Source organism: Thamnophis sirtalis, unplaced genomic scaffold (genome assembly GCF_051295495.1).
Source record: "Thamnophis sirtalis isolate CommonGarterSnake01/CBP01778 unplaced genomic scaffold, rThaSir2_p1.2 scaffold_1, whole genome shotgun sequence".
In the NCBI taxonomy this organism is placed as follows: Eukaryota; Metazoa; Chordata; class Lepidosauria; order Squamata; family Natricidae; genus Thamnophis; species Thamnophis sirtalis.
The window spans coordinates 160,818,272-160,833,507 of record NW_028261381.1 but is presented as its reverse complement, the minus strand read 5'-3'; the positions used below and the strand labels follow the sequence as shown (position 1 = coordinate 160,833,507).

Here is a 15,236-nt window from a genome sequence, read left to right as displayed (position 1 = left end):
TGGTGGATCTTGCGGATGACCAATTCGGCCTTACGGTCCTCCGCTTTAAGGCCCTCCGAAATTTCGGACAGAATTAAGGCTGGGGAAGCCAAGGCCGCCACTGGTGGGTCTACCGTGGGGAGCTGGAGGATGTTGTCCAGCTCTGGTGTGGAAGCATAAAGCTTCCTGTCCCCATTGCTAGGAGGAGGGATAGCAGTTGGTTGCGTCCATCGTTTCTGGACAACGTCAAGGAAAGCTTTGGAAAGGGAATGATCTCCTGTTCCTACACCTGTTCCGCAAACAGACGCTCCGTAGAATCAAGGCCTACCGCTGTACTAGCCTGAGTGGTAGCGCCCCCCCCCCCCATGTTGGTAGTGACCTTTGCCTTATACAAGAGGGACTTGAACACCGGTGGGCGAAACAACCCGGAAGAGGTAGGTTTGTCCTGTGTCAGGCCCTCGTCATCAGAAAATTCTATGTCAGCTACTTCTCCCTCTTCGCCGAGAACCGAATCCTCGCTATATACCGAAGGGAGGAGTAATGGAGGGTCTGCCTGGGGGGTGGACAAGTCCCTGGGTAAGGCTGTCAGCCTGGACAATCTGGCCCTGTGATGCAATTCTGCATCAACAACCTGTGATATGGCAGCCGAGATCATTTGATGAAGCTCAGGGGGAAGGCCTAACTCAGGTCCTTCCACAGTTCTGAGCCCTGCAGCTGTAGGTGTAAAGGTAACTGTGGGCCTAGCATGCGAGCGCGCTTGGGCCGAGGCTGGACTGGCTTCAGAAAGGGCGAGGGGAGATTGGGCCTCCAATTCCCCCTCCTTGGATGCCATCCCCTGAGTTAATGGGAGATCAGGAGACCAACCGTGGGTCCCAGTCAGGCCTAAGGAAGAAACGGGGGAAGGGCCTTGGGCGACTAGCATGGGAGGAGACCTACTTGTGGCCACGGTGGGTTTGGCCGAAGGCTTGGCCCTGTCCTTGTGCTTAGCGGCCCTATCCGGCGCCAGAGAGGAGGCACGAACTCTCTGGCTAGAGGCCCTGGTAGTGGCCCTGCCTGCCCTAGCGCTGGCCTCCATAGCGTTGGAGGGGAGCAGGGAAGAATTAGAAGCCCCAGCACTGCCCCCAGAGATTGAATGATATGCCATTTAAACCTGGGATGGATTGAAAGGCTCAACCTCACGGTCAAATATAGAGAATGCGCTGCTACGAATAGCGAGGCTGTCTCTGGCTGCTGACTCAAGTTACTGCTTATGCTGACAGGAAAACAGCGAAAAAGCATTTGCAATCAGGCGCAAAACGCAAGACACAACCCTTCCGGCCGCTTGTCGGCACACAGCTAAACGGCTCCCAAAATGACGACTGCCATCAATACAGGTGCGAAATTCAAATCAGCGGTCCCAATGGTCACTGTTCCGCCAGATTCTTCCCACAATCCAGGATCGCGGCGCCTATCCAGCAGCAGTAAAGGCAGCAATAAAAGCGGCGTGGCAGCGCAAGGCAGCAAAACTTTCGAGGGACAGACCGCGCTAGCGTTAGCGAGTCACGCCCTCCCTGACCAGCGTGAGAGTGGCGAACCGACTCCCAACCATGGACAACAGCAAACAGAAAGTAGCGAACCTACTCTCAAGCGCACGCGAAGGTGAGTCAGGCGTTTAGAGCCTTAGGGAAACTGCCAGACGTGCCGAAAGGGCGCAAGGCTGACAGCGAACTGCCACCCTCCAGAGACAGTCAGGCACAGAATCGCGCTTCTTTGCTTTAACCAGTAATCAATTAAGGCATGAGGAATCCTGAAGAATGAGATAATTTGTCTAATAGTCCTAGAGCAAATTGTTTTACGTCTCTTTAGGCTGACTGAGTTAAAAAAACTGGACTATCAGTCAGAGGAGGCATGGTCAACAATTATGTAACTCAGTCTCTAGGCTAATGGACAAAGTTAACCCATGCTTGGATTCCCCAAGCAGCGCACAGGAGAACCAGGGTCCTTTTAACCATTGCCCGGAAGTAGTGGGCTTTTAAAACTGATGGTTGCAACAATTATAACGTATGATGAAGTGCTGATGTTGCTGTTTTCAGCCCCAAAGGGATAGGAGAGGCTTTTTATATTAATAAAGCCCAATCCACTTGACTGCTTTGGTCTAAAATTTTGTCTTTGCCTGAATCTGGCTACATTCTTGCATGAATTATTTCTTTACAGGTTAGCCCTCTTTTTGTACATCCTATTTAAAACACAGCTTGTTGGAAAAGGCCCTTGAAATCCTGCAGGTGCTACTGGGGCAAGTTGAGTTTATAAATCCTTGCCAAGGAAAGCTGCAAATAGTCATAGTGTAGCTAATCTTTGTGAGACGGTTTTGATGTGTGCGAAGAACTCAGGTGGGGTAAGGTCAGGAAGAATATATCTCCATTTTCTAACCTTGTTTCTGGACTAAAAATAAAGGGGGTTCCTATCTGTTTCGTTCTCTGCCCTGCTCTTGTTATATGCATAACCCCCTTTTCAAAAGACTGCCTTGAATCACTTCAAGTTTGAACTTCTGATATTCCTTTCCAGAAATTGGACCACCTCACCACCACCCTGGGCACCGCATGCCACATCCTGGAATAAGTGAGCACCCTCCCTGGGGTGGGCCACAGCATCCTGACTTTGGACCTCCTCCCCATGGCTTCAATGGACAGCCACCTCACATGCGTAGGCAGGGGCCACCTCACGTTAACCACGATGACCCCAGTCTGGTGCCAAACGTCCCTTACTTTGATCTTCCTGCTGGACTCATGGCTCCCCTTGTCAAAGTAAGTGCTTTCAATAGTTTATTTGGGAACGACTGGATTATGGGCTCTCCAAGGGAAACTTGTGTATTGTCACAAGAATATAAATGTCCCTGCTGAATGGTTGAGGGAGAGGCAAGGTGTTGGATTAATAATTAATCAGTGTTAGGAACCTAGCTTCTTTTAAAGCCAGGTAACTCATTTCCACTTGTGACTTCTATTTGAGGCAGTTACCGGAGGTTTAGCTCCATTCACACTGCAGGGTGTTGTTTTTAAGGGTCCAGTTTTTACAAGTGCCTCATTTGAATCTCTGATTTTTTTTTTCTTTTAGCTGGAAGATCACGAGTATAAGCCTTTGGATCCCAAGGACATCCGCCTGCCTCCGCCGATGCCTCCCAGTGAGAGATTACTGGCTGCAGTTGAAGCCTTTTATAGTCCCCCGTCCCACGATAGGCCAAGGAACAGGTAAAAAAGATTGAGCTAGGCCTAAGTGTTCTATGGATTCTGCAGTCTCCTTTGGTCATCCCCTGGAGTCAGGTCCGCTCCAGTCCTCCTGACCTTCCTTAAGAGTATAAGCGCTGCAGTGGCACAGTGATTAGAGTGCAGTACTGCAGGCTACTTCTGCTGACTGCCTGCAATCTGGCAGATCGAATCTCACCAGGCTCAAGGTTGACTCAGCCTTCCATCCTTCCGAGGTGGGTAAAATGAGGACCCAGATTGTTGTGGGCAACATGCTGACTGTGTAAACCGCTTAGAGAGGGCTGTAAAAAGCACTGTGAAGCGGTATATAAGTCTAAGGGCTATTGCTGTCGTCTAATTGGCTTGGGGCTCTAAAGGAAGGACTTTGTGTTAGAGGTTGCTTATAGATTAATAATATCAGATCCCACCTCCCCTCCACCCATCTTTTAGCTATCCTATTTTGTATTTTATGTTTGATAATTTTGTAGCATTCTATTTATATAGTTTTATTTTTTAATATTGTAAGTCACCCAGAGTTACCCTATGGTAAGATGGGTGGCCAATGCATTTGATAAACAAACAAGCAGGCAAACTGATTTCTCTCTCCCTGCTCCCTTTTCTCTACTTGTTTTCTTACTTCAGTGAGGGCTGGGAGCAGAATGGACTGTATGAGTTCTTTAGAGCAAAGATGCGAGCGCGGCGCCGCAAAGGGCAAGAGAAAAGAAACAGGTAGCAGTTTCATGTTATCCTAGTAGTGAAAGTAACAAAACTTCATAGGCAAGGTTAAATTTTTAGTACTGTCAGTTAGTACAGTACAATACTGTTGTATATGTGATGCATAAATATGAAAAGTTCTGTTTTTGCATAGGTCCAAATTTACTACAGATAGGCAGAATACGTCTCAATCATAAACCTTTTCTCAAACATAAATGTGACCTTATTTTAGGCTGGCAAACACTTGGCATGTAAGCCTGTCTCATTAACAAAGTTTATAGGATTGTGAAAGGTATCAAGTATTTCACCTTCTGAAGCTTCTTTTTTTTGGGGGGGGGGGGGCTGGCTATGAATGTGCATCAGGACTGGATCATATTTTAAATTCAGATTCACTTCCTGCACTCATTTTGCTAGATACACCTGCAGGCTGATTTTCCAGTATCAGTTAAAGACATATTTTTATTTCTTCCTTTTTCCGGTGCAGTGGCCCCTCACAATCCCGCAGCAGGTCTAAAAGCAGAGGACGCTCTTCTTCCCGCTCCAATTCAAGGTCTTCAAAATCCTCCGGCTCATATTCAAGGTCTCGATCTCGATCCTGCTCCAGATCAAGGTCCTACTCCCGGTCTCAGTCCAGGTAAAAAAAAGAAGGGAGGAAACTAAGTTTACAAAGACGGTGGGGAAGATTTTTCTACTTGACTAGCGAATGTACTGTTTTGTATTGTCTCCTTAGGAGCTTGAATGTTATTATTGGAAAACTACAGAAGTGGTGTTTGTATAAGTTGTAGCTCTTGTGTTAAATTTATGTTTTACCGACAAAGAAATAAAGGGGAGCCTAGTATAGATCTATTTCAAGCTATTTAGCTGTCAACAGTTAGCCATGTCCTTTCTGGGATTCGAACCCAGGTAGATGTATTAACCTCTAAGTCACGGGTTTTCCTCACTTTATCAGCTATACCAGGGGAGAGATTAAGTGCTTTTTCTCCCATGGGACCTGTCTATCATGGTAAACCTGGTCTACCCAATTATGGGTCTTTCAAGCCAGGAGCCTTCACTGTTCATATTCCTTTTAGGAATAAATCAATTTCATTGAACCTTCAAGTGTGGATCTGGTCTTTCACGCCTGACAGATACCTTCTGATTACTTCCCTAGTATCAATCAACAGCTCCAAGGTTTTTCCTTATTGGTAGGGAGGAATCAGGAAACATACAATGTACATTTAGTCTATAGAATGGAACTAATTTTCACCTGTTCTATTTTGTAGGAGTAGGAGCAGGTCCCGCTCTTCCCGAAGTCGCTCCCGCTCCAGGTCCCGATCAAAATCCTACTCCCCTAGTAGGCGACGCCGGTCTCGATCTCGCAGTCAGACACCTCCGTAAGATTTGACTTGTTCATTCTACAAAGATTTTGGTTCAGAAGTGGGCAAAAAGCTAAAATGTTTGAGAAACTAACAACAGTAGTCAAACATGTTTTTTTTTAAAAAAAAAAAATCCCATGTGGATTCTTTGCCGTTGCCACAGTTGCTGTCTTCGTTTAGTCATTCTTCAGCAAGTGTTAGCCAAAAATATATAAAATGTCTGATTTACTGCATTGTGCTTACTGATGTAGCTCTGCAGCTGGATTGGGCTCCAGCTCAGGACCTCCCATACCAGAATCCAGACTTGGAGAGGAGAATAAAGGACATCAGATGCTGGTGAAAATGGGTAAGAAAGACTACCTATTTCTCTCAGCCTGCATTATCTTTCAGGCAGTATTCCAAATTTGTTCCCTGTACTGAGAAATCACTGCTTTCCCACATATGCGTTGAGGTTTCAGCTCCCAGAATTCTCAGCCAATGTACCTATTACCCATATGTGCAATGAATCTGGGGACTTCGTTTCCAATTGAGTTGGGGACGGAAGTGTTGAGTTATTTTGAACCAAGATTGCGCAACATGCTCAACTTTTAGCTGCAGTTTTCAAATCTTTCGTAACTTGAAATTTTTAGTCCTTGTAATTTTGCAAGAAAACGGCACACTATATTTGATATGGGAGATTCTAACAACATGCTTACATGATTTGCATATCCCATGGACTCAGCCATGGATGCATGAATCTAGGCCCATCTGAATCATTTCTTTGCACATCAGGATTGGCTGCATTTTGTCAGTAATGTCTATATATGGCAAGAATTGCAGTCTTACTCTAGTCTTGCAAAAAGCCCAAATCTCCCAAGTATTTTCTTAGCCTACTTTGTGAAATATTTATCCAGGGTCCTGAATCTACTTCTTTATACAGGAGTTCCTCTTCTGGAAGAATTTTCCTGAGGCAGATCTGTACATGGAGTGAGCAAAATTGGTCTGGAATGACTGGAAGTGAACACATAGACATGATTTTGTTGGTTGGCAACTGGAACATTTTTGTGTGCTTGATCATGCTATTCTGTGTTTTTCAGGATGGAGTGGATCTGGGGGCTTGGGTGCCAAGGAGCAAGGGATCCAGGACCCTATTAAAGGAGGGGATATCAGAGACAAATGGGATCAGTATAAGGGTGTGGGTGTATCCCTAGACGATCCCTATGAGAATTATCGCAGGAACAAAAGCTATTCCTTTATTGCTCGTATGAAGGCCAGAGATGAAAGTAAGTGCCCAGTTTAGCAGGTTAACAATAATCAGAGCAAATAAACTTTTGGATAGTTTCCATAAGGTTAGCAAGCCTTTGGCTAAAAGGGAATTCTTGTTTTAGGAAGATGTGTTGGCTGCTTTTGGTACTGATGCTTAACAAGCAGCACAGCAAGGTGCTGCTGTGCACCATCTTTTGTCTTTTTGAATGTAGTGTATGCATATTTAAAAGAATAAAAAGGAAGTATCTACCTTTCTAAGAATAATGTTAAGTTCTTAATGTTTGGACTAACCTTGGGTGCCTTTGAAAGACACCCAATAACAACTGCATGTTTTGAAATTGGGGGCAGTGCAAACCAATAGCAAATCTTTCCATCTGGATTGGCTATATAAATTTCTAGCATGTGCAGATATGCAAAATGTTTTGAAATCAAAACTTCAAGTGTGAGACTACCTTTTTTTAGCACATAAGGGGGTGATCATTTCAGAAGCGTTTTCAAACTCCCCGATTCACAATTTTTTCTGACAATTATATTTTTCTCCTAAAGGCTAATGGTGTTTCAAGTGGAGGAAGCCAGATAGCTACCAAGTACTGGGCAAATGAATCAAGAATCTACTGTACATTCTAAATCCCCAAGATACCCCTCTGCAGCCATCACAGCTCCATCCAGAACAGAGGGCTTAACCACTCAATAGTTACTTCTAGATGTTTAAGGATTTGTAACAAGGAAAAAAAATATTTAGGCCTTTTATATTTTTGTATATATCCTTTTAAGAAGAATTAAGAGTGGTGTAGACTGACTCATCTGTAGCACCATCGCATTTCCTTGCTTGTTTCAAAATACGAAGCATTCCTAGAAGCCCTGTCTGAAAACATCTTTTGTAACTGTGGGTGCCCATATAGATCATCAGTTCTAAGTGATCTAAGGCTTGCCCTGAGCGAACTGAAAGAACCATTTTCCTCCCTGTCTAGAATTGTTCTTTCACAGCCATCCATTTTGACATAAGGTAGCAACTGTTGTAGACTGACTTACTGTAGCTGTGAAATTTATTCATCTTTCAACTCCCTTCTGTCATGAGTCAGCTACCATCTTGTATTTACTGTTGCCTTCCAATAAAAACTTTTTTCTATATAAGGATGAGATTTATTAATAGGTGATGCAGCAACAGAATATTTTCTCAGTCTCGTTTGATACTACTCGCTTGATGTAGAGGAAAGTTTAGCATTTGACTTTAATTTGCAGCACTGAATTGTACACTGTATAATTACATCAAAATGCAGCAAAGAAGAGTCATTCCCTTATCTCTGTTGAGGTTTCTCTTCAAAAATCCAGTTGAATGCATATTTCAATTTGTGATTCCCAAGACTTTGTGCTTGACTGAAGAAACCGCTTCTTTAGCCTCTTTCTAAAACTGGTGCTATCTGTTGAGGGTGAAAAGGACTAGTGAGCCTAAGAAGCCATTTGTTCATATTCTTTCAGCTCTTGCAAGGCTTGTTCCATAGTCAAAGGCAGGGGCTTGTGCTGTTGAATATACTGCAAGATAAAAAAGCCGGATAAAAATAAGATAATGTACCAAACCACTCCATGCCCACAGCTTTCTTTACTCCAAATAGGGGCACTTAAAATTATGAATTTCTGGAGGGGAACATGTATTGATGCTGCAGCCATATCAATTCAAGAATCATCTTTAATATCAAAGGATAAAACTAGATCAATGTATTTTTAAAAAAATAAAAATTCTGTCAATCTGCAAAACTAAGATTGCAGCACTTTGAAACTACAAATATAAAATTAATGAAGCTTTGCAGAATCTAACTATAATATAATGGTAGACTATCAGTAACATTCTCGTTCCAATGTAAATTAATAACTATTTTTTTAAAAAATAAAATATTCAAGTGTAACACAATGTCTTTGCACTGGAAAGATGTGTGTCAAAAGTGCCTTGCTGGATAGTACATTCCAAAGCTTCAGGTCAGTCATTTATCCCAACTCATCCTTAGAATATTAAGTTTGGCTAAGAAATTTGGGGACATTCTTATTGTTCCTACAGGACAACAGCACTTTGAATTGGAACCAGAAATTAATTTTTGATCCAATGAAGATCATGCAAAATTCAATATGAAACTACAACATCTTAGTTTCCATTATTCTATTGTGCTAAGAAATGTCCAAACTACCTCATAATGTATTGCAGTAATTAAGGCAAGGGTTTACCAAGGTACAGCCTGAAACCAAATTCTTTTTCCAGCAGTCCTGTAATTGTCACAGTAGCTTAAACTGTTACAAGTACTATGCGCTACAGAGGACCCCTGTCCCTCCTAAGAAGAAGCTCTAAAACACAACTTTTTTTAAATTGGGAGTGTGCACACAGGTCATGACTAGCTTGGTTTGGTTTCATTTATTTGGCTGCAACTGGTGTAGGGCAAAACTGGTTAACCTCATCCTTTTTGGAAATGGCAAATGGCATGGGGAGATCCCATATTGCTACCACGGGTTGACAATCCGTAATCTAAAAATATGCCTTGAGATGAGCACTTTATTTTTAAAAAGCTCTTTCAGAACAATGAAACAATGTTTACATCAGTTGTTTTTCAGCCTCAGCGACTGGTAAGATGTGATGTCTTCATGCTGGCTCAGGAATTCTGAGAGTTAAAGTCCACACATCTTACAGTTTCTGGGATTGAAAAACATTGACCTAAACAAACCACTCATTAAGAAAACGTCAGACTTCATCTAGTCCATTACTACAACCAGAATTTTTACTCTAATCCTTAACACTAGTTTGGGCTTTCTACGAACAATTCACTCATCGCCATTAAGCAGACTAGATTTAAGTAGCATTGTGCATGAACATACTCTCCCTACATTTTTTTAAAATAATACAGATAATATAAAAACTTTAAACTAGATTTGATTGAAGCAGCAGCCTTAGCTGCTACAAATCAATGAACATTGGAATATGGAGATTACAAATGCAATGTAAAAAATGAACCATTTTTGTTAATATTAAATTGTTTGGAACAATTTAACACATACTCATACCTATTTCTTTTATTTTTGTTTTGTATACACAAAAGTTTTATTTTTAACCAAACCAAAAGACATTGGAAATAATTTTTGTTGAGAGTACGGATTTAAAGTTTTCAGTTGTTTAAAACTTGCTGTTTATGAGCTGAAATTTACCGTTTAAAAATTGCAGCTATTGTTACTGAAGCTTGGCCCTTCAGCGATTCTCAAAAGCCAAAATAGAGGTTTTGTTTTATGACTGATGCAGCAACTAAGTTAATTCACCTAAATGATAGGCACTATGAAGAGAGGCATCCCTTTACTATGTAAAACATTTCCCATACATGTCCTAAGTACTAGATATGGGATACACTAATCTTTCTAGATTAGCCCTTTAGCTCTCAAGAATGAATGACTTAATCTGCAGCATTATTTACATTTTATTTAAGACTCCATTTCTGAATCTTTAATGTCACAGATTCAGAATGCAAGAATAAAACAACAAATTTAGCTTTGAAAAGCTGAAAAAGTGGGTTTTTTTTAAATGCACATAATCTAGAGATTACAAAAATTACCATTTTGGCTTCTTCCAAGGTATGATAGTGGTATTCCTCCTCTTCCAGCGATGCTACAAAGGAGGCATGAAGATGTCGATTGATCTCTATGGACTGCTGAATAAGCAGCAAGTTTTGTTTTAACATGTTATTCAAAGCAGAGATAGATGGATTGTACACCGACAGAGCTGCAGAAGGCAAAAAGATATAAGCAGAGTTTAATTGCTCTGACTGGCTTTAACTAGGTCTCAGGAAAAGAAATTTGATCACAGATACGCTTCAAATCTAAGATGTTTTTGCTTCTGACAATCTACAGATGCGATCACCCCTTAGGGAGGAAATGTGTCTCAATGAAGTTCAGATATTGCAAGCAATAGCTCAATCCCTGCTACCTTCACTTAAAGAGGATTTCAGATATAATCGCGGGTGCAGAATGTACCAGGTTGACGGTTGACAGATGAGGGGTTTTAAAATGAAGTTCATTTACATTACAAATTAGTTAAATGACAATGGCCAATGAGGAGGAATGGTAACAGTTTTGTTCCATAACGAGGTGCCTCTCTGTAAATTTAAGTAAAATAAGCGATGGTGCTCATCAGGGGTAAGGGGAGGGATTACCTTCTATGACTTCCATGTTCAAGTTATGGTTGCTAAAACATGGAGCTTCTGCAGAGTTTTGCTGTATTGCATGGCCAACAACAGCAGGAATATCATCTATGGGACAGGGAAAAGAAGACACTTTATGGCAGAGAGGCTGAGGCAACTGCACCATTTCTAAAAACAAATCTGTGTATTAATCTACCGCATGTTGACTGACTTACATTGTAACCTATGATAAGCAAGTGAGAAGGAACCGGTCTGAACAGCTACTTCTTTCACCTCTATCTTCTTTATAGCTTTGGTGCACTTGGGTGCTACAGAAGGACAGCAGGGAGAAGATAAATGAGATTGGATGGAATGAACTGAGGCACCCAAACGGCCATCCGACTTTTCAGAAGACGATTCTCCTGCTTCCTTAGATGTGGGAGAAAATGATGAGGGCTCAAAATCTTCAGAATACTCGGTATTGTTTAGGCTTTCCTCCTTGCAGGGGGAACATCCAGCAGAACTGCTGCTTAGCTGCTCAGATATATCAGTTTCTTCCAGGTTTTCCTCTTCCTCCAAGGACACAGCTGAGGTTTTAAAGAGGTTTTGAGGATTAGCAGGAGACAGAACTGTTCCTCCTAAGTTCTTGTTTAACTTCTCAACTGCTTCTGTTACCTGAGAAAAATGTTTTTCTATCAGCATGAATCAAGACTGTAGCACAAAATGAAAGCTAAGCAAGCAAAAAAGAACACACGCCCTTGCAATATTTCTCTTGGAACAAATGAACAGATGTTACAGATTCTTCCATCTTTACACACTAGTCAGAATAATAAGACTGCTTTTTTCTGACAGCATTAGCAGAAAACAATTACGACCCAACAGTTCAGAATCTTTGCTCCCTTAATAAAGGATGTCTAGGATGACACAGACCAACACCGATGCAGAGATTAGTACCTATTGAAAACACAAGAGTTGCTTTACCTCTTCTTTTAATTCTGTTTTCTGGCAGGGTTCCAGTTCATCCAGGCTCAAAATATTCACTCTGAAATCTACAGCAACAAGAAATACCACTTAGGGGAATCTAGTGATAGAATTCATATCCTCTTATGAGAAGGCCAAGTTATTTATTTGCTGATATCTGGTCAATTTTGTTATGATTTCCACAAAAAGCATTTCAACATTTGCTTTTTTCTGCTGAAAAATATATAGCCAGGCTTTATTAGCTCAACAACAGGAGGAAAGACCAAGGGCAAATTATGCATAGGATTTAACTGCAATGCTAATAATTTACCATAATGTTCTGAGATCTGAATATAGTTCTGGAAATGTTACTTGTGCCAGAAAATATATTGCATAAAATTCATGTTATTTTCATAATTCTGTAGTACAGCTAGTTCTCAGGTTATGATGGGACTGGGATTGCTGTCGATAAGTTGTAAAGCACGATGTTATATGATCACATCATTTAGTGACAATCCAAGCAGTCCCAGTGCCACTGTAACCCCAAGGGAAGTAGCAGGAATCCAAGTAAGAAATATGGGGGTGCTGCAGGGGATGGGGGAACTCAGGCATAGGCTATGCACAAATTAAGGGAGAACAGGGAAGGAGTGCTATAGTGCCATGTAAGCACAGGAAAGCCATGGGATGGAAAGTGTAGCACTGTGCAAATGCAAGAAAGCTTTTCCATGGAGGGTATGGTATGGTGCATGCACAGAAAATTCAGGGGGACTTAACCCATGGACTTTGCTTGTAAGAAGCAAGCAAATTACATGACCATAGCTCCCTGGATTGTCTTTGTAATCGCATAGCAGGCGCACAAATGCCTAGATTGTGATCATGCAACCACAGAGGTGCTGTGGTCATATGTCCATTTTTTCAGCACTGACGTAACTGAACAACTGCTAAACAAATGGATGTAAACGAAGGACTACCAGTACCTGTTTCTCCAAGGACAACCTTTGTAGAAAAATATCAAACCATTTCCCATTCTTTTTAAAAACTATTGCTTGTCTTATTTTGAGATGCCCCTTTTCAAAAGAAATAATCCTAAAGGTCAATGGTGTTATTTCTCCAGAGACTCTGGGCAACTGATGGGTTTACTGATCTATTTACTTTTTTACAGTAAGCACAGATGGGAACTTGGTAGTCGTTCAAAGTTTGCTGAACCTAAATACAGTAATTTACAATTCAGCAACTTCGGGACCACAATAAATTTTTACTCTTCCAAAGAGCATGCCATCACAAAGTGATCTGTTTAACTCACCACTGTTGCTGGAAATATCATTCTGTACATCAGTCACCTCTGAGAACAACTCATCCAAGGATCGGATAATACTCTGTTCAGAAAGAGATTTCTTCTGGTAATTAGAGCTCCTATTATGGCATATTGTATCTGCTGGACTGTATTTCATAGATGGAGGAGAGGAGGAACAAGAAGCTACATGGCTTGCTCTTGTATCCCTGTTTGGTGAATAGGGAGAATGATATAGAGGTCTGTTCACTTGACTTTCTTCAGGCAGAGATCTTGAACTGGAAGATGTCTCTGGTAGCAACTGGATCAGAATGAATTAATGCAAAGGAAGGGAAACAAGCAGGGAGGGAAGGAATGATGATTAGGATATTTTACTAATTTTGGCTTTCTGTAATATTGAAAGAACTAAACATTTTTTGTTTCCAAAATAAATGTCTTCAAAATAATTCATTTGCAATAGAATTTTTTTCAGATGAAACAAAACATAAAGGATATGTGAACATTATAGATATTTATGAGTGTGCTTAGGATTGCATCTGAAGACAACTGGGACAAAAAGCTCCTACCTGAAGCAGCTAATGCTTACTGGTAACCTTTGATTTTTAAAAATAATTGGCTCCATGCCTTTGGATCATCAGCTTTCCAAACATTACGTTCAAACTTTTTAAATAGAGAAATCTAAGTTGTGGATTCCATGATCAGTAGAAAAAAAATTATATAGTGTTCTAAATTTTTAATTCTCAGGTCTAGAGAAAGTTTCCTCAGCCATGAAATGGATGAGTTAGACCATAGGTTTCATAAATACAAATCACAAACAGATAGTTCTCGATTTACAACCGTTCACTTAGTGACCATTTGAAATTACAACAGCAGTGAAAAGTGACTTGTAACCATCTTTCACACTTATGACTGTTGCAGCATCCCCATGATCATGTGATTTACATTGGGATGCTTGATAAGTAACTCACATTTGATAGTTGCAATGTCCTGGGGCCATATGATCCACTTTTACAACCTTTTGACAAGCAAAGTCAACGGGGAAACCAGTTTCATTTAACAACCATGTTACTAATTTAACTACTTCAGTGATTCACTTAACAAATGTGGCAAGAAAAGTAATAAAATGGGGCAAAATTCACTTAACAAATTTCTCACTTAGCCACAGAAATTTTGGGCTCAATTAAGTGGACTTGCCAACAAGTTCCAACTTTGAGAAAAATAAACAGGGAGATGCAAGTTGGGTCAGGTTCCTCTTCACCAACAGCTATCAGTCCAAATCACCAAGATAAAAAGACCTCAAGTTACCTTTCCATTGGGTTGGAATTTGAATTTATCTTCCTGTCCTTTGGATTTTTGGGAAACCTCTTGTCTGTATGTATCTGCATCTTCCTTACTATCTCCAGTTGTATCTGCAAGAGTCACATTTTTCGTTTGAGCCTTGACACTCTCCTTCAGCCTAGCTGTCTTCTTCAGGAACTTCAAACCACCTGTCCTCAATTCAAAATCCTTACTAGATTCACTCAACGAGAGTTCAACCTCCATCACAGGTATCATCTGCTCCGTGCTTTGTTTAGTCTTCCGGCTCTGGATCTTGCTCTCTATCTGTGCCAACTTTCTGAGGATGGCATTTGATCTCCCCTTTGAGGCAGCACCCAGTCCCACCCTCGGGATGGGACCGAGCCCCGCTTGCTGGATGTCCACCTGCACATTCTGTGGCTTCTGCTTGAGGAACCTGCTGCCAGGCTGTGCCACTCGGGTGGTGCCAGCAGGACCCACATTTCCCGTCTCTTCCCTTCCCACGCAAGGACTCTTCGAACTGGAGAGGTTGCTCAGGTCACTGTCGGTGGGGATCATGGAAAGACAGAGAGTGCTGCTACTGGAGGCCTGGATGGTCGGCTTGCTCTTGCCAATCTCTTCTTGCTCCTACAAATCAAGTTTTTAAGATTTTAGAATTAGAACCGAGATATTATTTATGGACGTTGAAATAAAACAGCCTCGTCACCATCACCTGCTTCCCTTTCACGACGAGCCGCTTCCCCGCCAGGAGGGCCTCGGCCCGAGTAAACTCCTGCCGGCCACCCCTCCGCATAGCCTCGCAGGATCGCGTCCTCCTCCCCGGCCTGCGCTGCGTTGTTTAGCAACGGAACATACCAATATGTTCCTTCCTGATTCGTCCAAAGCCATCCTAGTAGGACTCCCTCATTGGCTGGGAGGTTGAAAGCCGATAGCCAATCAGCGTCGCGTAGCAACCAATGCGCTGGTAGTTAGCGAGGGGCGGCGGCTCGAATGCAAAGCATCAATCAGAGAAAGGACGCCTAACGGCACC

The 15,236-nt window shown here is 41.9% G+C and overlaps 2 protein-coding genes across 9 annotated transcripts in view; one reads left to right on the top strand and one right to left on the bottom strand.

Annotated features, from left to right (window-relative positions):
• Nucleotides 1-11,582, top strand: part of CHERP (calcium homeostasis endoplasmic reticulum protein) — a 25,068-nt gene extending 13,486 nt beyond the window's left edge. For 3 of the 7 annotated variants that reach the window (XM_014070944.2, XM_087729507.1, XM_014070946.2), the window contains 8 exons: nucleotides 2,524-2,762; nucleotides 3,070-3,203; nucleotides 3,840-3,926; nucleotides 4,396-4,545; nucleotides 5,174-5,284; nucleotides 5,518-5,612; nucleotides 6,343-6,528; nucleotides 10,971-11,582. In XM_014070944.2, coding sequence (XP_013926419.2) covers nucleotides 2,524-2,762; nucleotides 3,070-3,203; nucleotides 3,840-3,926; nucleotides 4,396-4,545; nucleotides 5,174-5,284; nucleotides 5,518-5,612; nucleotides 6,343-6,528; nucleotides 10,971-11,020 — 1,052 coding nt within the window. In that variant the 3' untranslated portion in view covers nucleotides 11,021-11,582. The other 4 variants (XM_087729517.1, XM_087729539.1, XM_087729556.1 and 1 more) reach the window with 4 other exon arrangements.
• On the bottom strand, nucleotides 7,780-15,236 carry CUNH19orf44 (chromosome unknown C19orf44 homolog). 2 transcript variants are annotated; one of them, XM_014070948.2, is made up of 8 exons: nucleotides 15,062-15,236; nucleotides 14,216-14,833; nucleotides 12,923-13,211; nucleotides 11,641-11,708; nucleotides 10,896-11,334; nucleotides 10,693-10,788; nucleotides 10,096-10,262; nucleotides 7,780-8,044 (listed from the first exon to the last, which is right to left on the bottom strand). In XM_014070948.2, exons 1-8 carry the CDS (start codon nucleotides 15,092-15,094, stop codon nucleotides 7,961-7,963), a joined length of 1,794 nt encoding a protein of 597 aa, XP_013926423.2. In that variant the 5' UTR covers nucleotides 15,095-15,236; the 3' UTR covers nucleotides 7,780-7,960. The 2 variants fall into 2 exon arrangements, with proteins under 2 accessions (XP_013926423.2, XP_013926422.2); XM_014070947.2 differs by lacking the exon at nucleotides 15,062-15,236 and adding an exon at nucleotides 14,919-15,037.

Excerpts from the sequence above, each read along its gene's own strand:
- CUNH19orf44 (XM_014070947.2), bottom strand. The coding sequence starts at position 14,999 with ATGCGGAGGGGTGGCCGGCAGGAGTTTACTCGGGCCGAGGCCCTCCTG. Across the intron at positions 11,335-11,640 it reads AAACAGAATTAAAAGAAGAG|GTAACAGAAGCAGTTGAGAA; the intron begins GTAAAGCAACTC and ends CATTTTTCTCAG. Across the intron at positions 10,263-10,692 it reads GAACATGGAAGTCATAGAAG|CTCTGTCGGTGTACAATCCA; the intron begins GTAATCCCTCCC and ends TGCCTTCTGCAG.